The 22233-nt window shown below is 39.4% G+C and overlaps 2 protein-coding genes across 2 annotated transcripts; one reads left to right on the top strand and one right to left on the bottom strand.

Annotated features, from left to right (window-relative positions):
• The first annotated feature begins 1145 nt into the window (after positions 1–1145).
• Positions 1146–19806, top strand: LOC131651334 (uncharacterized). Its single transcript, XM_058920999.1, has 7 exons — positions 1146–1158; positions 1405–1665; positions 1812–2047; positions 2135–2649; positions 2728–3788; positions 19480–19577; positions 19648–19806. The coding sequence occupies exons 1-7, from the start codon at positions 1146–1148 to the stop codon at positions 19804–19806; spliced, it is 2343 nt and encodes a 780-aa protein (XP_058776982.1).
• A 224-nt stretch (positions 19807–20030) lies between these two features.
• On the bottom strand, positions 20031–21972 carry LOC131651333 (protein MAIN-LIKE 1-like). Its single transcript, XM_058920998.1, has 4 exons — positions 21924–21972; positions 21617–21813; positions 20862–21539; positions 20031–20750 (listed from the first exon to the last, which is right to left on the bottom strand). The coding sequence occupies exons 1-4, from the start codon at positions 21970–21972 to the stop codon at positions 20031–20033; spliced, it is 1644 nt and encodes a 547-aa protein (XP_058776981.1).
• Positions 21973–22233: the final 261 nt, after the last annotated feature.

Genomic DNA, 22233 nt, shown 5'->3' with positions numbered 1-22233 from the left:
ATATTACAACCCTTTTGCTAAGATTTTTATCACGAGGTATCTTTCCTTAAACGCGTCTTCAAACTGTGAACGAAGAAGATGATAGTTTAAAAGTCTCCAAATAAGTATTATTTCCTTCAAAAATATTCGGCTCCTTAGAAATGTAATCATGCACGTCCTTTAATGTTAATTGACCATTTCTCAAATGAGTAAACACTAACTTGTCCTCAGGGTGGCCATTTGGAACTAAAATAAGTTACTTTTTAGTTATCTTTGGAAATAGTTCTTGAGAATTTAGTAAAAAACATACTTCTTGCATGAAAAAGGATGTTAAGAAAGTCACTAAGAGGTTGCCCCAACCAATTCTCATTCCAATAATCAATATTTTCTCATGTGCCAATAGTTCATGTATATATGAAATGAAAAAATCAATATACCACGAATGATATATTTTATTTGGCAGATTCCAGTCATAATAGATAAAAAAAAAACCATTTTCAAGATGCTAATTTGGTTATGATTTTATGAGCTATTATCCAAAAATGAAACCCGACCAATTTTGTACGCTACCTTCCTTCTGAGTGATACAGGGGCTCGAGTAGAATTTGGCCAAAGGCCTTCGTGTGTGTGTTTTTTTTTTTTTTTTTTAAATTTTTAAGGATCATGTTTATGGAGCCTTAAAAAAAAATTATGATATCATCGGCATAAAGCATATGAGTCGGAATTCAGACTTCGCTGGTTAGTTTCATAAGTTTGATTTTACTACCTTGAAGAGTTGAGAATAGTGCTTGACTAAGCACGTCTTCTGCAATGGAGGATAAAATAAAGGAGAAAGTGAGCCCCCTTGTTTCATCCCTATTTTGAAATTAAAAAATTTAATAGCTTTTCCACCGACTAGAATAAATAGTTTCGCCGAAAGTAAAGTCTCTCTAATCCAATCCAAAAAATTGTCATTGAACCCAAACGTTTCTAAGACTTTCAGAAAATTATACCCCGTACCCCTACGTTTATCCCAATACCCCTACAAGTTTTTAAAAATTCCAATTTTATCCTTTTTTACTTTTAACTTTTTATTTTTTATTTTTTATTTTTTCATTGTTACTGTTTGTACGGACGGTGGGGAGAGACTTGGAGACTGTTACGTTGCCTGAACCGGATAACCAAACATGCAGTATTCAGGTTAGTGTAATAAAAAAGCGGACAACCCAAGGGTGGGTGATCCGGTTTGTTTTTTTCAACTTTCATCAACCGGATATCCCAGGGATGGGTATTCCGGTTTGTTGTGTGTCCCAACCGGATATCCCCTTTGTGGGTATTCCGGTTCTTGTTTTTCAAAATTTTTTTCGTTTTTTTTTAAATTACTTTAATTTTAATTTTTTAATTTTTTTAATTATATATTAAACTAAATTAATTATATATATTTAGGTGTGGATCCTCCTTTGAAGAAATGCGATGTAACTCAAACATGTGTGGATACAACTGATGTTTTTGTAACTGGTCAAAAATTTGCTACAAGAGAAGAGGCGATAAGTTGGATTAAGGACGTTGGAATCAGGAATAAAGTGACAGTTATAATAGCTCGTTCAGATATCAAAACAGGCAAGCGAGGAAGAAGTGATAAATTAGTATTTGGTTGTGATAGAGGTGGAAAATACAAAAAAACAGATAGCGAAACCCAAAGTGCTAGTAAGAGATGGGTTGTCCTTTCAAAATTAGGTCAACACCGTCGAAAGATGGTTCATGATGGAAGATCGATGTAAAATGCGGAGTACACAACCACGGCTTACCTGATAGATTTGAAGGTCATGCTTTCGTAAGTCGACTAAATACAGATGATAAGCAACATATTGTTGATTTGACAAAACGCCATGTTCCACCAAGACACATATTATTGTCATTGCAAGAGCGTGACCCGGAGAATGTCACCCGGATCACGCAAATATACAAACATAAGAGTAAGATACAAAAATACATAAGGGGTCCTAGAACAGAAATGCAACAATTGCTCAAGTTGGTTGAAGAATCAGGTTATGTTTACTGGAGTAGGAAAAAGGATGAGTCAGAAGTTGTGAGAGATATTTTTTGGGCACATCCAGAATCAATGAAGTTGTTGAATATGTTTCCTATTGTATTGATTATGGACTGCACATACAAGACAAACAAGTACAGGCAACCGTTGTTTGAAATAGTTGGTATGACATCAACTAAATTAACATTTGCTGTTGCATTTGCCTATATGGAATCTGAGCAGACAGAGACTTTTTGTTGGGTATTGGATAAGTTGAAACAGTTGTTTATCAAGCAGGATAATTTTCCACAAGTAATCTTGACTGATAGAGATCTTGCCTTAATGAAAGCCATTGAAACAGTATTTCCAAAGACAACTAATTTGCTTTGTCGATTTCACATCAACAAAAACGTGAAATTAAAGTGTAAGGAACATGTTGTGGATGATATGCGAGAAACAGTGGAGAAAATGTGGTTTGAACTGATAAAGGCTAGTGATGAGATGGAGTACCATCAACGGTTGAAACAACTTGAGGATGCATGTGATGACTCCAAAGGTTTTATTGATTATGTGAATGACACATGGTTGACACCGCACAGACATCGATTTGTCGAAGCATGGATCAATCAAGTGTTACATTTGGGCAACACCACAACAAATAGGTATGTTTATGTGATTTTATCGACATTGTTTCTTTATATTAATATTACAGATAATTAGTTGTTTTGTTTTATTTAAAGGGTGGAGTCTGCGCATTGGAAACTTAAGCAAATGTTAGAGAATAGCTTAGGTGATTTATGCAAATATTGGGAGGCTATGAATGACAATATCAAGATACAAGTGGGCAACATTAGAGCTTCATTTCAGAAGAGTTTTTATGAAGTTGAGCATGCACATACTAGCCCTTTTTATTCAAATTTGCGTGGTTCAGTATCAAGAGCTGCATTGAGGCAGATTGCTGAAGAGTGGTTGAGGATTGACATGGTGGGTACCGATACGCAAAAGTGCGGATGTACTCATAGAAAAGTATATGGGTTACCATGTGCTTGTGAGTTAGGGAGATATACATTGAGTGGTGATGCGATACCAATTGAGGCTATTCATATTCATTGGAGGAAACTAAGTATGGAAGGAAATCAAGATATAGATGCAGATGATGGATCAGAAATAGACATGACAAATGCAATCGATGAAATTTGGAAAATGTGGAGGTCATTAGATGTTGTCGGAAAAAGAGCATTAAAAAGCAGAGTGTGTGAGATTGCTTATCCAACTACAACAAAGATGTGTCCACCGCCTGAAAAAATTAAAACCAAAGGAGGGGTTAAGAAAAAAGGGAAGAGACCTGTGGGATATGATGTTTATCGTGATCCTTTAGGATATGAGTATGTTGATCAAGCACATTTGAGTTCTCAAAAATCTTCAAAGAGGTTATATTCACAACTATCCCAAACCTCAAAAAATAGAGAATTTGATAAATACATTGTACAATTTCCAGATTACATCAGACCATTTATTGATGACATTGTTGATGTAAGAGATGATGGAAATTGTGGGTTTAGAGCCATTGCATCTTTGCATGGTTATGGCACAGATGGATGGTCAATGGTTCGTCGGGATTTGGAGAAAGAAATTATAGGTCCTAGAAGCAAGTTGTATGAGGATTTATTTGGTGAACACCTTCCAACAGTGAGATCATCGTTGGTGATAGAAACTTTAGGACAACAACCACCAAATAAATGGATGACGTTACCTGAGTTAGGCTATGTAATAGCTAATCGGTTGTTTACGGTGATTTCCGGTAAACAACCGCTAGTCTTCCAAACTATAATAAATATGATTTGGTTACTTGCAGGATCGACTAGATTGATCCTAGGACACATAGTCAAGAAGATTGTTATCAATGTTTGTTCGAACCATATTCATTATTTGTCTTCTTCAATAAGCGTTGTTCGATTAACAGAACAAATAGTCTTGACAATCACTTTGTTACATATAAATGTGACTTCATCGAAGTGACATGACATAAAAAATTAAAAGGACAATTGAAACGTAAAGAATCTTAAACTGCAGAAATATAAAAGACTTTGAAAGTAAATAGCATGAAAGTAATTCGAAAGTAAATGACGTTAAAGTAAAGATACAGAAACGTAAATGGCAAGAAGTAAACGAAATGCAGTAATTCTGAAAGATAAAAACAAAAAGATAATACACATGTATTAAAATGGTGGTGTCATACGTACATTTTCTCAGCGAACTCTTTCTCTTAACGCTTGATACTTGAGTAAATATGTGAGTGATTTGTACAAAATGAACACACAGAATCCTAACACTAAGACTCCTATTTATACTAGTTTCGACCTTAACGGTCCTATACTAATCTGCTGCCACGTTTCTCATCAGAACTTCCAGCGAAGCCATCTGTTGTTGAACGGTTACGAAACCGTCTTCGAATTTCAAATCTTCCCGCCTGAGTCCATCTTCGACGCGTGGCAGTGTATTAAACAAACACTACTAAAAAACACGCTAAGTAGTAATACTTGAATACATATTCTATGAATTTTGTCTAAGTCCCGAAGACATATGCTTTCATTAATCTTTCAGCGTTCACTTATCTTCATCGAACTTAGAAGTCTTTATTTTCCGAAGCATGACCATCAGTAGCCATTCTTTTACTTTTTAAGGGATGGCCATCAGTAACCATCTTTCCTTCGATTCTCAACTCCTTCGAAGGATAAACAACATAAAACGAAATCTTCAGCTAACAAATTGCCCCCAATAAATGCCTGTTTCGAGAATCAACAGAAATAGGCGTTTCTTGTCATTATAAGATTTCGTTTTTATGATCCTTGAAAGTTCCAAGACTGCTGACTAGCGTCATAATCACTGATAACACTGTTTCCGAAACGTCTTGTCATTTTCAAAGATGTCTTCTCATAACTTACATTCCCACGTTTTAACCTTACTTCCTGATCATTACTCCTACATACTAGGAGTGAAGCTAACTCATTCGACCGCCGTTGGATTAAATCACCAGCCGCCACGTGTCTCTCGGGCTTTACCCAAAAGATTTAAAAAGGTTTCCGTTAAACCTTTAAATACTTGATCTTGTGTCTCTATACCGCCTTTCATTCATCTTCTTCACCAAAAAATTGAAACATCTTCACTCTTTTTAGAATCTTGTTCTTTTAATCAAAAAATTTCTTCATGGATTCATCTTCAAATGTTCTTCAACCCGCTTTGAAGCTCCAATCAACAACACGTTCTGGGGAACGAGAGTTCGTTCCAAACCCTAACACTGAAGAGATACGCGCTATTTACGCTTCCCAGGTAATCATTCCCTTTGAACTCTCTGAAAAAACTCTTGCCTTTATGGGTCCGTTACCGAGTGAAAGTATCCAATCTATGAATAAGTTTTTTCCTGCTTACTACAAGACTAGACCATTAGTTAGCAAAGTTAAGATAGATGAAGACGGTCGCTCTCCTTTAGGCAAATCTGCTAATATTGAGGAAACTTCAACCGCAATCCCTTTAGCTTTAAACAAAATTAGGTTAAACTATATGACCAATTCTGTAAAAGTGTTTAGGTCAATCCCTTTAGCCAAAGATCCTGACTTGTACTATGCCTGGCTAGAAAGGGTAGAGAAACAAAAAGGATCCTTCTGGAAAACATTAGGAATATACGATTTGATTCAACTGTCAAGAACGGGTTTAGAATACAACCAACCCATGTTAGTAGCAGCGGTTCATTTTTGGGATGCTTCTCACAACACCTTCCATCTCCCATGTGGAATGGTTACCCCCACGCTTTTCGACGTGGCCGCTATTACAGGACTTCGACCAACTGGTGAAACCTTCGACCCCAATGAAATGGATAATGACACTATTGGTTTTAACGATTCGCAAGTCACTTATACGGCATTCATCCAGAAGCATCATATTACCACTGAAGCGACAGTATCTGATGAGGAGCATATTGCTTTTCTAGCATTATGGCTTTCACGATGTGTCTTCTGTTCAAGGTCTATCCAAGTTGCGAAAAGGTACCTTTGCATGGCTAATCAATTGCATGCTGGGAAAAAGCTCAACCTCAGCCAACTACTTCTAGGGTCTCTTTATGAAAACCTTAGTGAAGCTGCAAACCTTACCAAGAATTTCAAATCTGGTAGTTTACTTTACGCTGGTCCTTTCTGGCTATTGCAACTGTGGCTTAATGCTACATTCGAAACTCATCTTCCCTTTCGAGGAGATGTCAATGAGGAGGATAGCACAATCAAAAATCGAACTATAGAGGGGACCAGGTTAGCTTACCTAACTCCAAAAGAGGAAATGGGAAAGCTTCATGAACATTTCCTGGCGTATTCGATGATGTTTGCTCGGCGTGACCAGTTCGATCCTTCTATGGCCCCATTTGTACACAGAACAATAGGTCCTGAATGGTTTACTCGAAAATTTCCACCAACATCTCAGGATCAACAAACTGAATCTATGGAAATTTGGGAAGCCTTTCTGACTCCAAGATTGTTTTCCCACCGTCTTCGACCATCAAAGGGTCAATGTATCCTCATGTGCTATCAACCGAATTTGGTCTCAAGACAATTTGGGCTAACTCAAATAACACCCAAGTGCTTATATGAGAAAAGGAACCATATGTGTTTCCACACTTTGTATTTGACTGAAGAGGAATGTGAACAAAAAATCGACAAATACGTTGACGTCACCAATCTTTCTCCTATTCCTTTTGAACCTTCTTTTTACTCTACACCAGATTTTCATCAATGATGGACAGAGTATTATAGCTCTCAAATTTTTGATGCTGATAGCCTTGCTCAGGAACTAACTGCAGCTTTCAATGATGTGCAGGAGAACTTCCAAAAAGGTACTTCCACTCATATTAAAGAAATCCAAGCTTTTCAAAAATTCTTTGAAACTATCTATAGGCCTGATGATCTTAGTCGGACTGTTCGTGATGCTGCAGTTACTTTGCGCGAAAAGTTTTCCGCCAAACTAAATAAGTTGAAATTGCCCTCGTATGTTCGACCAGAACTACGTTATGAAGTGGCTTTCAAACTCAATCCTCCAAAATTCCCCCCACTACCAAGTGCTGATTTTGGTGTGGCTCTAAGTCCTCCTTTCCCCGACTGGTTCGTGTGTGGGAATGCTCTCAAAATTCTTCAAGAGAGTACCAAAAAACGCGCTGAACGAGTGGTTCCGACTAAGCATACCTTGGATACTTTCAAAGGACATCTTCATATAGATCTTAAACATGTTCGTGTCCTGACTCCAATACCTGAAGGTCTGGATTAAGGCAATCTTTTCGACTGACTTATCTTTTCTTTATTGATATACTGATTTCAGTCTCAACTACAGCTGTTGCACGAAGGAGGAAGATTAAGGAAGCTTCTGCCCCAAAGGACTCTGAGACATCTAAAAGCAATAAACCAAGTGGGAGTGACTCCCTCGTCACTGATAAGAAGCCCACGGTACATACTTATCTCATACTCTCAATCTTGTACAATATGTGATTAGTACTCATCTTTCTCATTTTCCACTTGCCAGAGTTCGAAACCCCCAACGGGTTCGAAGCGTAAAGCTTCTTCGACCACTGGTTCGGATGGCGAAGATAAATCCCCTCCTCAAACTAGACAAGGACAGAAGAAAAAATACAAAGCTGTTACCCCTTCGAGAAAAGGGAGAAAGGCAAGTCCTTCCAAAGCTGTTTCTCCTGGTGATAAAGCGTCCTCTGAAGAGTCTCCTTTGAAAGCTGCTAGTAATGCTTTCATTGTGGAAAGCCATAATTCAAGTCCAGACAATATTCCACCCAAGGTACTTTGGGTTTGTCCCACATATTATCTTGTGATTTTAACTAAATAATTGTACTGACACTTTACCTTGTTATTGCAGGATGATGCTGGCACTGCTACTTCCGGTTTTAAAGACCCTGGCCTCACCATTGATGTTGACAAACTTTATGGTAGTTGTCAAACTTTAACTTTCGTTAACTAAACTCCTCAAAAGTTTATTTATTTTTTTTTTTGAATAACTTTGCTCTGTTTAACATAGGTACCTCTCAACATCAAACTCGTGTTCTTTCACCAGTCTTTGAAGACGTTAGGCCAATTGCTACCATATTGCCTAATGAACCAGTCGAAGAAAGCCACTCTACTGACGAATCCCCACCTACCCATCAAGGCAAAAATTTGGAAGAGGATCATCCATTCTCAGGCAGCGACAATGTGAACCAGCAATCACATGACAACGAAGATTCCGCGTCGGAGAAAGATGCTATGGAAGAGATTTCTCAGCCTGAAAAACCAGTTTCTCATGGAACTTCAACTCTTGACGCAAAAACCATTCCTGAGACAACTTCGACGTCTGCCCCTGCAAAGCTTACTCCTTCAGAGCTTGAACAACTTAAGCAAACTGATCCTCTCAGTTTCTTGAAGGCCATTATGAATGTGAATACTCCTTCGCCTCCGGAGCTTAATGTCTCAACAGCTGTTACTGCAGACCCTAGTGACAAGGAAGATATTCCCAGTCTTCTTCGACAAATAAAAGAAAGATTCTTTGGGGTCAATCTTGTAGATGTTCTCAACCGGGACCCTATTAAGAGCCACAACTTAAATCAACTTCTAAAGAAAGTAGATTTGCTTCAAGTTTCCACAGAAGTTTCAGAGGTAATTGTTCTGCTGGGCTCTCTACTCGAGCAACTCCAAGCTAACATCCTTCGAAGGCAAAATGTCGAAAAAGAGTTATCTGAGACAAAGGCCTCTCATGACTCTTCATGGAATTTTGCTATGGACGCAACGAAACAAGGTGAGGCCCTCAGGCTCAAACATTCAGAAAATCAGAAGGCCATTGATGATTATGAGAAGAAAATCGGCTCTTGGAAACAAGAAATCAAAGTACTCGAGGGCAAGATAAAGGAGGCTGAAAGTTGTCAAGCAGTCCTACAAAAGTCTAATCAACAAGACTTGCTCGAAGTGGTGCAGTCAGGAATGAAACATTTCGAGACTGCACAAAAGTTAGTGCCAGAAATCGAAAGGTTGAAGAAACACCGGGCACTAATTGAACTTCGCATGTCTTCATGGGGGACTCAATATTTGAAGATCAAAAAGGATCTCCCTGAGGATTTCAACTAAATGTTTTCGATCTTGTTACTTATTGCACCTTTATTTTGTAATCGAGGCCACTGTAGACATATAATATTTGTACGCTTGACTCCCTTTTATCTCTATCATATTTGCCATTGTTGATTTAGCAAATCTTTCAATTTCTTGTCAAGATATATCTTTTAGATTTCCTACAGTGCTTTTATTAAATGCAACATGTAGAACCTGAACATCCTTCGCAGCACTCTTGCCTCTAGACTTGACGTTTCCACTCCTTCTAGCCATAATCATTATTAAAAGTGACGTCACTTTCTCCAAAACGTCGGTTTTAAGACGTGCGTGCATCAGTTTAATGATTACTTCTCAACTTCCAAGGGCGGGAAACGGCGGAATCCATAACTTCTTTCTTTGGAAAACCAACCGCAGTCCAATCACTCATTGGCAATTAAAACCCACCCTTCAGTATTCCCCTTCTATATAAAGGGTCCAATATCACCTTTATTTCTCATTCATGCGTTTTCTCTCCAAACTAAACACAGAAAAAAGAAAACACACAACTTCTCTTTCAGAACAACTTTCTTACCTTGCAATGGTTGAACCTCTCTTCTTTAACGACATCAAAACCCTTATTAGAGGCGAGTTCAGACTCTCTGAGGATGAACTTGTTCGCCATTTCATCACCATCGAAACCCTGTTTGTTAACCAGGAACTAGACTTCTACTTTGAGGAAGTCCTGGAGGGTGCCATTTACCCCAACATGGTGGCAGAATTCTGGATGAATGCGTCTTTACGCATAGATCCTGAAGGTAGGACCACCATTGATTCTGTTATTCGACACGCTCGTCTCAGCATTACTCCCACCACTATTGCCAATCTGATAAAATGCAATAACTCTGGTGAAACTTTTGATGACAACAGTTTCAGCATGACTACTCATCTCATGCTGAGAACTCTTATGGACAATGACCGCTTTAGTGCCAAAGTCATCAGGATCTGGCACCAGATGCTCGTGGGGAACTTCCAACCTCGGCGGATTGACGAAAACAACATCATGGTTGAAGACTTGGAGTTTATCCTCTGTGGTCTTCGAGGGAAGAAAATTAACATCCCTTTGATGATCTTCAAGGGACTTGTTAAAGCTGTCTCTGCCGGTGTTGACCGTCGAGGGGTTGTGACTTGTCTTCCGTACGGGAGACTCCTTAGCTATATTTTTCTTAAGAAAGGCGTAGTGAGAAGGATGCGTAATTCTGGAGCCATGGATATGTTCGAGGCTGAACCTTCTCCCGTGTTGTCTTTGGACAATTTAAACCAAAGGATTGACTAGCAAGTTTTTTACCTTAGGTTTAATCTTTTTATATATATTTATGCCTTCCTTCTTTTTGTAACTTCAGATCCTATTCTTTGGATCTTTTTGTAATGAATGTATTCCCATGCTTGAAATGAAAAAGAATATTTTGGTGTCTTCTTTGATTTTTCTTTCCATAATTCTTCCTGATTGTGAAGCCATTTTGGTGCCTGACCATTTTGGCTTTTCGTAGTACCCTGGGTATCTACGTCTTTGCAATCCTTACTTCGTGCATACTTGGTTTATATCTCTTCAAATATTTCCCGTTTACTCTCAAGATCCTATGATCTTCTGCTAATTCTTCAATTTCATAGCATTGTTCGAGAATACTTTTAAGATTCGAAAGGGTCCTTCCCAATGTGGGGACCATTTACCAAGTGCCTGATTCTTTCGATCTATAGGTAAAATAACTTTCCAGACTAAGTCATTATTAACAAAAGTTTTACCTTTCACCTTTTTATTATAAGCTCTGGACACCCTTTCCTTTTGCCTTTTTATCATTTCCAGTGCTCGAAGTCTGTCTTCGTCCAAATCTACTAACTCATTCATCATTAACTCCCAGTATACGTTGGGAGGAATGTCTGCTTGTCTTTGTATCCTTACTGATTGCAAATATATCTCAATTGGAAGTACTGCGTCATGTCCAAACGTCAACTGGAAAGGAGTTGTATTCGTAGCTTCTTTTGGAGATGTTCGACAAGCCCAAAGTGCTTGATCTAAAGTCTTATGCCAATTCTTGGGTCTCTTTCCTACATGCTTCTTGATAAGGCCAATTATTATTTTGTTTGCTGCTTCAACCTGTCCATTTGCTTGGGCATAATAAGGTGTAGAAGTAAATAACTTGAAACCTATTTCTCTGGCAAAATCTTGCATTTTTCGTCCAGTAAAGACTGATCCCTGATCAGTTGTTATACTTTCTGGGATTCCAAATCTATATATAATGTGTTTCTGAATAAACTCAATCACCGCCTCTTGATCCACATTTGCCAGTGGTATTGCTTCAACCCATTTTGTGAAATAGTCTATTCCTACCAAAATGTATCTTTGCCCTTTGGATGACTTGGGGTGAATCTCTCCAATCAAATCTAGTGCCCATCCCCTGAAAGGCCATGGTTTTACTATTGTACTTAGTTCGTTTGCTGGAGCGTGTTGGATACCTGCATGTTCTTGGCACTCTTGGCACCCTTTCGCGAACTCTATGCAATCCTTTAGCATCGAAGGCCAATACATCCCAAAACGAAACAAAAGCCATTTCATTTTGTGCCCTGCTTGATGTGCACCACATGCTCCACTATGTACGTTCGACAGAGCCAAGTATGCTTCTGCTTCTCCCAAGCATTTCAACAATACCCCTTCAGGAGTTTTCTTGAACAATTCATTTCCCATCAGAAAATATGACAGGGCTCTATACTTGATTTTTCTGTCTGTATCCGTCGAAGGATTTTTCAGATAGTTAATAATTGGATTCCTCCAATCTGTGTCAGCCAATGAATCTATATTTAGTACCTCGAATTGTTCTTTATTGGCATAACCCAATTGTGAATCTTCCAGATCACTTGGCGAAAGTTTAGTAAACATTGCTCTTCCTCTTACTTCAATCAACTCTTCCAACTTTTCTTTTGATACTTTATATCCCGAAGCTAATTGAGCCAAGTCGTTTGCTTCCTGGTTATTCACCCTTGGTACATGTTTTAATTCCACGTATTCGAATTTCTTGAGCAACCTATTTGCGATGATAAAATACATGATCAGATTCTCTTTGATGCACTTGTACTCCTTTGTCAATTGTTTGATGACCAATTCGGAGTCTCCTTTAATTTCGACTCTGGTTGCCCCCAATTCTAACAAAGCCTCAAGTCCAGCAATTAAAGCCTCGTATTCAGCTTCATTATTGGAGCATGATGGACCTTCGATTTTATACTTGAGCTTTGTTGGAATTCCATCAGGAGAAATTATCAACATTCCAATACCAGTTCCCTCTCTATGCGTTGAACCATCGAAATATAACTTCCAAGGTTTCAAATCTACAAAATGCTGATGATTCTCAACCACCGCATGGTCGACAATGAAGTCTGACACAATCTGACCTTTCATTGCCTTAAGAGGCTGAAATATTAATGAATATTCAGTAAGGGCTAAAGCCCATTTGCCAATTCGACTATGTAGTATTGGCTTAGATAACATATGTTTAATAACATCATAATGAGATGAAACGTAAACATCAACTGGCTTTATATAATACTTGAGTTTGATACAGGAGAAATACAAACAAAGGCAGAGTTTTTCTATATCAGTATATCTAGTCTCTGCATCATTGAGTACTCTACTTAAGTAATAAATGGCTCTTTCGATGCCATTCTCATCCTCCTGGGCAAGCATGCTGCCTATTGTTTTATCTGATGCTGAAATATATAGGCGCATGTGCTTCTTCCCATTTGGGGGAGATAGAATTGGTGGACAAGTCAAGTATTGCTTTATCTGATCGAAAGCTTCTTGATGTTCAGCACGCCATTCGAATTTTCCTTGCTTAAGCCGAAGTAGAGGTGAGAAAGCTTGCGTGCGTCCACTTAAGTTAGAGATAAATCTTCTTAAGAAATTTATCTTACCCAACAATGATTGTAATTCTTTCTTCGTGGAGGGAGACTTGGTCTCCATAATGGCTTTTGTCTTGTTTTGGTTGATTTCTATCCCTTTTTTGTGGACTACGAAACCCAAGAAATCGCCTGCCTGCACAAAGAAAGCACATTTAAGGGGGTTCATCTTCAAGCCATATTTCCTCATTCTTTCGAATGATTGGCTCAGATGATCGAGATGACTCATACCCGAGGTAGATTTTACCACAATGTCATCTATATACACTTGCATGAATGTTTCTATGAAGTCGTGAAATATAGAATTCATTGCTCTTTGATAAGTTGCCCCTGCGTTTTTTAGACCAAAAGGCATCACAACCCCTTCGTAAGTGCCTATTGCTCCTGGGCAACGAAATGCTGTCTTGGATACATCATCTTCTGCTATAAAAATTTGATTGTATCCCGAATATCCATCCAACATGCTCAAATACTCAAAACCTGCGGCCGAGTCTACTAGCATTTCTGCTATAGGCATGGGATACTCGTCTTTCGGAGTAGCTGCATTAAGGTCGCGAAAGTCTATGCATACTCTTAATGAGCCATTCTTTTTAATTGCAGGTACTATATTAGAAATCCACTCAACATACCTTGTAGTTCGGATAAATTTGCACCGTAAGAGTCTTTCGACCTCTGCTTTAATCTTCGAGTGAATCTCTGGCGCGAATCTTCTGGGAGTTTGTTTTATTGGCTTCTTCCCTTATTTTATTGGTAATTTCAATTCGACTAAGTCTCTTTCGAGACCAGGCATCTCATCATAATCCCAAGCAAAACAATCTCTATTGTCTTTCAACATTTTGATGACCGTTGCTTTCAATTCTGGTTCTAGTTTCGCGCTGATATATGTTATTCTCTTTTGATCATTGTCTCCAAGATTGACTTCTTCAAGTGGATCTTGGGCCAACATCTTTATGTTCGACGCCATCGGGTCTTTTTCAAATCCCAACGGTTCTTCGTCGTATATTGCATCTAACCTTTGACTTGGTTCTTCTCCTATGATCTCTTCAACTGGACCCGTATCTTCAGGGAGTTCGAAACTCGTACGTATTTCCAATTCTGATATTCCTTCTTTGGTTAGGACTGTATCTATCTTTGTATTTGATAGTTCGGCTTCGAGAGCCGTTTTTCTTTTGTTCTCGGCCACATAGGCCGAAATCTTTTCGAAGAACGCAGACTCAGACATGATTAATGTCATCGTCCCAGCCCGTTGGCCGTACTGCTGGATAATTCTCCGATGGTGCTGGATCTGGTGGACCATCCATGATCTCCCTATCCCATTGGAATCCATTTGGGTGTAAAGTCAAATAGTACATTGCATTTTTGTTTGGGGTATACATCTCTTCAGCAGCATGACAAGGGCCTATGTTTGCCAAGTTCCTGTCGAAGTTGTTTTTGTTCACCTGGTTGACCTCAGCCATGTAATAACTCTGATCACCTTCGATATTCTCCACTATACCATCTTCTCTCCAAATTGTCACCCTCTGATGCATGGTTGAGGGTACAGCCGCTACTCCATGAATCCATTCCCTACCAAGCAAAAGGTTGTAGTTTGCCTTTGCTGGTATAACCATGAACATGGTTGGCCTGGTAACTGAGCCTACTGTCAAATTGACTTGAACAACTCCCAGAGTTTGTCCTATTTTGCCTTCGTAGTTAGATAAAACCATGTTATGTGGCCTTATATCCGTATCGAACATACCAATTCTTTTTAGCATGTATTGAGGCATTAGGTTTACTGCTGCTCCCCCATCAACTAGGACTTTATTTATGCCCACGTTCTCAATCTTAGCCCTGATATAGAGTGGCTTCAAATGATTTCGCATACCCTCATCAGGCCTTTCGAAGAAAGCATTCTGTTCTTCTACTGCACCGTTATTCAGCACATAGTAACACACGGGTCTGTGTTTTGCCATTTCTTCGATATCAGCCTCTTCACAGTCTTCTACTTCAGTTTCCTGATTAAACTCGTGAGGGAGTACCGAGACAACATTGCAATTCAAGTTTATAGATGACACTCCATCAGAGTCAAAATCATTTGTCATTCTATCCTCTTCTTTCCAAGAATTTGAACGCATCTTGTCTTCTTCATCCAAGAGTTTTTCAGCTTCGAATAGTCTGCGTTCCACCGGAGGTTTGTTCGACTTTGCCCCCTGGTATGGGACTTGGTTGCTACTAGAGTCTCCAGCTTCTCTTGGCCTGTATTCCTTCTGAGCCTTTTTTATCCTATGATGCCTTCTCCACTGGGACCGAGATATAGGATTTTTTCCTTTATAATTCTCCAACCGATACACCTCTCGATTTGATCTTTGAAATTGTTTCCTATATGCCATTGCAGTTCTACCACCTTGGTCCCAACTTCGCCATTTGTTGGTTCTTGCATCAGCTTGTACCCACCTATCCCTGGGTGCATTTGCAGGGACTTTGAACGTCACCCTTCGAGTCCTAGGATGTGGGCTATCAGGCCTCTTTGCTGGAGTCCAAATGTCGAAACCGTACAGGTTGGGACGCAACCCCTGAGTTTCTTGACTCATGTAGCAATACACACGTTCGAATGATCGTGCTAGCATTTCGTCATAGACTGCCGCACATCTTGGGCAGAGAGCAACTTCAGTGTTTTCTTTGTGGCATCTGACCAAAAATCCTACCAAGCTTTCCTCCATCTTTGGGTACAGTTGTAGTAGGGGATTTGGCTCTCTTCCTGGGTGTTCCCACCTTTCGCGTCGAACCCTTTCGAAGTTGGCTTCGACCCTTCGATTCAGCATGATCGAACACCTTGGACACATCCATTGCTTACCACCATTTCTCTCGTGGCAATTCCAGAGATATTCTTTGAGGCTTTCAGTTCTTGGAGGAACTTCGATGCCCCCATTTTTCCTCGTCAGCCATGTCTCTAGTTCGCCAAATTCAGACGCTGGTCGTCTGGCGCTAACCATGTTAACCGCTGCTGGAGGAACTTCAGAAATCTGGATTTTCTGGAGTTTCATCCTGAGGTCTTCAGTGGCCTCGCTGTTTTCTTCCTTCGAGGCTTCAGTTATTTCTGCCTTGGAAGATTCTTCAACGTCAGTATTGAAGATTATGTCACTATTTAGGCTTTCAGTAGCCTGCTTTCCATTGAACATTGCTTTAGTCTCCACAACCTCGACTTCAGAAACCTCCACCATGTTGATATCTTCTACCTCGCAGAGGCTAGCGTCAGCAATGTTTAGGGGATTGGTATCGACCCTCATATGACTCTTGGTCTTGTCAGCAAACTTCAACCTTCCATCATTGAGAGCATTTTGAATTAGATCCCTGAAAAGAAAACATTGAGAAGTTTTATGGCCTAAAAACCCATGATATTTACAAAAACCTCTTTTCTTCCGTTGTTCCAACGGAGGAATTTTTGAATTTGGAGGTAGTATCATTTGGCCATCTTTTACCAATAAATCAAATATTTCATCACACTTGGTAATGTCGAATGTATAAGTTTTCTTAGGGAACCTATCATTCTTATCGTTTTCTACTGGATTTTTTCCATTGGCAGGATTTAGCAGTTTGCAAGCATAAGGTGGCGCTTCTTTCAATTCAGCCAAGTCTATTTCGACTTCTTCAGGGCTATATGAGTCATCGAAAGACTCATTCTCAGCATCCTTGGCTTCGACGTATGCCACTCTTTCTTTCTTATAACTTTTATTTGCCCTAGCTTTTTCTGCCTTCAGGCGTTCGACTTGTCGAACCCTATCTGCTAATTGGGCCATGTCCCTAAGGTATTGGGTATCTAGTTTCTTTCTTATTGAATAATCTAGACCACCTGCAGCCATTTCAACAAGTTCATGCTCTGGGACTGTTGTAAAACACCTTGACTTCAACAGACGGAACCTATTTAAATAATCATCAATTGTTTCTGTGAATTTTCTTTTAACACTGGCCAATTCTTTCAAACTTATCTTAGTTTGGCCCATGTAGAATTGCTCATGGAAAAGTCTTTCCATGTATGCCCATGCATCTATCGAATTTGGTGGCAAAGTAGTAAACCAAATGAAGGCATTTTTTGTCAGTGAACTAGGGAAATATTTGATCCTTAAATCCTCGTTTCCCGCTAAGTCTCCTGCTTCCGTCAAATATCTAGCAATATGTTCCACCGTTGACTCGTTCGTTTCGCCTGAAAATTTTGTAAATTTGGGTACCTTAGTGCCCCTAGGCAATTCTGTTTGCATGATATAATCTGATATAGGGGATGTATAGTTTGGACGTCTAAGTCCAGTACTAAGGCCATTGTTGGCCATAACCCTTTCTATCATGGCAGTTAAGTTATTTTCTGTAGCCAGATTTTCTCTTCTGACTCTTTGAACAATCTCATCTGGGTGTTCGTTCCTACCCACAATCCTTAATCTGGGTTGCTCCTCCTCCGTTTCTTGTCGGACGGGGACAGTTCTTTGATTTGAAGCTTCTAAGTTAATTATTGGAGTTCCTTCGAACACCTCTGTTCTTCGTGAGGGGCCTACATCCTTAGTAGCCGTCCTAGATGATGGAACTATGTCTTGTACACGTTCTAAAATGGGCCTCTCTTCTTGATTCGAAGGCTGTTTGTCTTTCCTTTTAGGTGGCGTTACTCCCATGAATTCTGCCATTCGATTCATCTGAGATGATATCTTTTGGAAAGTCTCCATGTTTTCTCTATTCGTAGTAGTAACATTTGCCATTAATGGGCTTAAAACTGAAGTCAATTCTCTGGCCAAAACCCTACCATATCATGGTTGCTTGCATCCATTTCTTGTCGAAATGCTGCTTGGTTATTTGTGGTAAAGTGAGGCATCTGGGTAGAGAAACCAGTGTTATGTGCACTTCGACCCACTGAACTCACATTTGGTGAAAATGTCGCATTGTTAGTTGGGGCGTATATATGTCCTGCCCCTCGTACGCCTGTTCCATATGGGTATGGCATTCCGTATGGATTATTTGGTCTCCATTCGAAAGCGGAGTTCGTGCCTTGACCAAATAAATTGTTTGCAGCATTTGTCGAGGCAAACAATACGTCCTCTGCGCTTGTGGATGAGGGTGCGGTTGTCGACACTGAAACTGGAACAGTCCCTGAGGGTGCTGTATTATTTTCAGGCATAGTCTGGGAATTATCTGCAGGTCTCGATCCATTTGGACCCGTTGCATCTCGTGTTTCTTGAGTAGAAGTCGAATTTGCCGCTCCTGATCCTGAACCTTGTGGGGGATCTTGATTACCCCCTGCACTGGCCGTAACGACCATTTTCCTGTTGTACCTTCGTTTGGGAATCGGTTGTGCACTGTTCTTTAATTTACCGTTCCTAAGGTTCATACAAGATCTTGATATTGTCTAGACAAAAATAAAGCAATTGATTAAAACAATCTGCTTGACACTGTCCCACTGGGCGTGCCAATTTGTTTACGGTGATTTCCGGTAAACAACCGCTAGTCTTCCAAACTATAATAAATATGATTTGGTTACTTGCAGGATCGACTAGATTGATCCTAGGACACATAGTCAAGAAGATTGTTATCAATGTTTGTTCGAACCATATTCATTATTTGTCTTCTTCAATAAGCGTTGTTCGATTAACAGAACAAATAGTCTTGACAATCACTTTGTTACATATAAATGTGACTTCATCGAAGTGACATGACATAAAAAATTAAAAGGACAATTGAAACGTAAAGAATCTTAAACTGCAGAAATATAAAAGACTTTGAAAGTAAATAGCATGAAAGTAATTCGAAAGTAAATGACGTTAAAGTAAAGATACAGAAACGTAAATAGCAAGAAGTAAACGAAATGCAGTAATTCTGAAAGATAAAAACAAAAAGATAATACACATGTATTAAAATGGTGGTGTCATACGTACATTTTCTCAGCGAACTCTTTCTCTTAACGCTTGATACTTGAGTAAATATGTGAGTGATTTGTACAAAATGAACACACAGAATCCTAACACTAAGACTCCTATTTATACTAGTTTCGACCTTAACGGTCCTATACTAATCTGCTGCCACGTTTCTCATCAGAACTTCCAGCGAAGCCATCTGTTGTTGAACGGTTACGAAACCGTCTTCGAATTTCAAATCTTCCCGCCTGAGTCCATCTTCGACGCGTGGCAGTGTATTAAACAAACACTACTAAAAAACACGCTAAGTAGTAATACTTGAATACATATTCTATGAATTTTGTCTAAGTCCCGAAGACATATGCTTTCATTAATCTTTCAGCGTTCACTTATCTTCATCGAACTTAGAAGTCTTTATTTTCCGAAGCATGACCATCAGTAGCCATTCTTTTGCTTTTTAAGGGATGGCCATCAGTAACCATCTTTCCTTCGATTCTCAACTCCTTCGAAGGATAAACAACATAAAACGAAATCTTCAGCTAACATCGGTATAACGTTGTTCTCGTCTCTTTAGGTCACCCTAGTTTGAGTTACTTTCCTATTACGAGTGCACATTCACCTAATGCATCCATTTACTGCATCGGATTTGTCAATGGAAATCATTGGGTTCAGGTAATTAGTAACACAATTTTGGTACATTCAATCACTATTTGACTTTTTCTGATATTTATTTTATGTGCAGGTAAACATGAATGAAGGATTCCCGTTTCCACCTGTCACAAATGAATGGAAGAAATATCGCACAAAAGATGCGACTTCTTGGATGGTAGGATTTGCCGGGCGGTTACAACATTGGCAACGGCTTATGCCTATACTGCCAAAATATGTCAGCTTAGATTGATTTTATGATATTACAACATTGACATTATTTAGTTTGATTTTATGATATTAAAACATTGGTACTATTTAGTATGATTTTATGCTATTGGATTTTAATATGTTGACAAATGGATTATAAATAGTTAATCTCAAACTATAAGTCTTATAATAATACAGACGTCTACAAGTCTCATAACAATACATAAGTCTCAAACTAAAACATAAATATAAACATAAAATGTGACATCAATCAGACTCATTGTCATAAGTAATTGGACCTTCCCTAGGTAATGGTCCGCCCTGTGCAAGTCTGAGTGCTCTAAATATCTCCAGAAACTGTTCGTCTTCAGGAACAGCCTGATGACGCTGTAAGTAATGATGAAGCTCATGAGATATATATGATAATCTCGGGTCTGACGGTCCTTCGTCATAGACAGGCACTGGTACCTCCATCGGCTCATCATCCTGTGGTGCTCTCAAACGAGGATGTGACACCGTATAATACCACGGCAAATAATCATTGTCTGTCTCGTATGGCATGGTGGCAAAAGCAGCTGGGGGATCATCGTGGGATCGGGTCACCTGCAACACACTCTGCATATATGTAACCCACTCAACATCCACATCAAGTGTGTCTACGTTAGGAGGAGCAGTCGGTATGTACTGTCTGTATCCAAACTGACGTAAGCATCTGTCAGGTAAATATAGAACTACAGTACCAAACCACTTCAAACCACCCCGATACAAACAGATATCATCAAAAGGACGGTGCACCCGATGATCCTCAAAAGGGCGCCATACAATATCGTGAGGAGTCAACTGATCTAACACAGCTCGGATGTCAGCCACTTTTTGCGTCCCCTGCCTATATTCCCATTTCATCGCCCTAGCCATCGGACTATCAATGCCACATAACCCAGAAGTACCTCTCTTTCCAACAGTTGGAAAGTACTCATGAATCCAACACTGAAACAAAAGTAAAAGTTACTATTATAAATTAAACTAAATTATAATAAACTAAATTAAACTAAAATATTAGATATTAAGTATAATTAAATAATAAGTAAAATTTTAAACCTGAAGAAGAGAGGCATAACCGTCAAGCTGCTTGCATGAATAAAATGAGGCATCCCCTAAGTATCTGTACAGAGTAACCAGTGCAGCTGCCCCCCAGCAATAGCTTCCACAAGTATCCAAATATCTCAAAAGTGGAAGATATTTTGCCTCGACAAGAGTAAAAGTCTTGTCGGCAAGAATGGTACAACCTAATAGCAACATCATGTCTGCTCTCATAGCGCCTGTAAAGTTATTCGCAGCTCTTTGTTGCTCAAAAACTTGCTTTAACCAATCCAATTTATAGTAAGGACCCCTTACAGCAGAAGCCTCTGTAGTTGCATCACTCAGCGAAACACCAAACAACTCAACAGCTAGATGGATAGCATCATAATCGGTGACAACAACATCGGGGTCAACCAGCTGGCCCCTAATCGGTACATGAAGAAGACAAGAAACATCGTCTAGCGTGATGGTCATCTCGCCGAACGGCATATGAAATGACGATGTTTCAGGATGCCATCTCTCAACAAAAGCAGATAAGAGATGCGTATCTACCCTGGCCAAACTAGTATGCTGCAAAGATGACAGGCCAGATGCAACTAACCAATTTGCCATCTGCCTTGGGAGCATTGCCGGAACCCATCCTATTAATTTGCTGCCATGTGCAGCAACCTTTAAGGTCGGTTTTGGTCGTCTCTCCTGAAAATAATTTGTAATATATGTTAATATATAAGTACATGTAATTTAAAAAAACATTTAAGAAAATATTTACGTACCTCGCCCAACCATAAATGACAGGCAACGTGCCTCTGATATCTAACCAATAAAGATGTATCAATAGGTCCTCCGGGAAATGCCGGATGCTGCGGACCAACCTCAGGAGCAGCTCCCTGCTGTCCCTCGCCATCAGCCTCTCGACGTTGTCTTCCTCTTTGACGCATTCCATCGATCGCACCTCCTCTTCTTCGAACCACTAAAAAATAAAAAATAAAATAGTTAACAATTAAATAAAATGTTATTAAAAATAATATATGATATTAAAAACAAAAAAAAAAACTAAAAAAAAAAATAGGAACCGGATACCCCAAGGGTGGGTTATCCGGCTGAGGGCAAGAAGAACCGGAAACCCCATTGTTGGGTTATCCGGCTGAGAAAAAAGGAACCGGAAACCCCATCATTGGGTTATCCGGCTGGTAACGGAAGAAAACGAACAGAACCGGAAACCCCATAGCTGGGTTATCCGGCTGAGAATTTTTTTTGAAAAACTTACTTTTTAAATGAAATGTGGACCGGAACTGGCGAGGCTGGGTTATCCGGTTTTGGCTCAAAAAAATTCCCTCTTCTCAAACGCTGTGTAACAGTGAAAATGAGTGAAAAAGTGAAATTTTTTGTA

This window comes from Vicia villosa, linkage group LG2 (assembly GCF_029867415.1).
Source record: "Vicia villosa cultivar HV-30 ecotype Madison, WI linkage group LG2, Vvil1.0, whole genome shotgun sequence".
Classification (NCBI taxonomy): Eukaryota; Viridiplantae; Streptophyta; class Magnoliopsida; order Fabales; family Fabaceae; genus Vicia; species Vicia villosa.
This window is presented reverse-complemented; position numbering and strand designations above follow the sequence as displayed.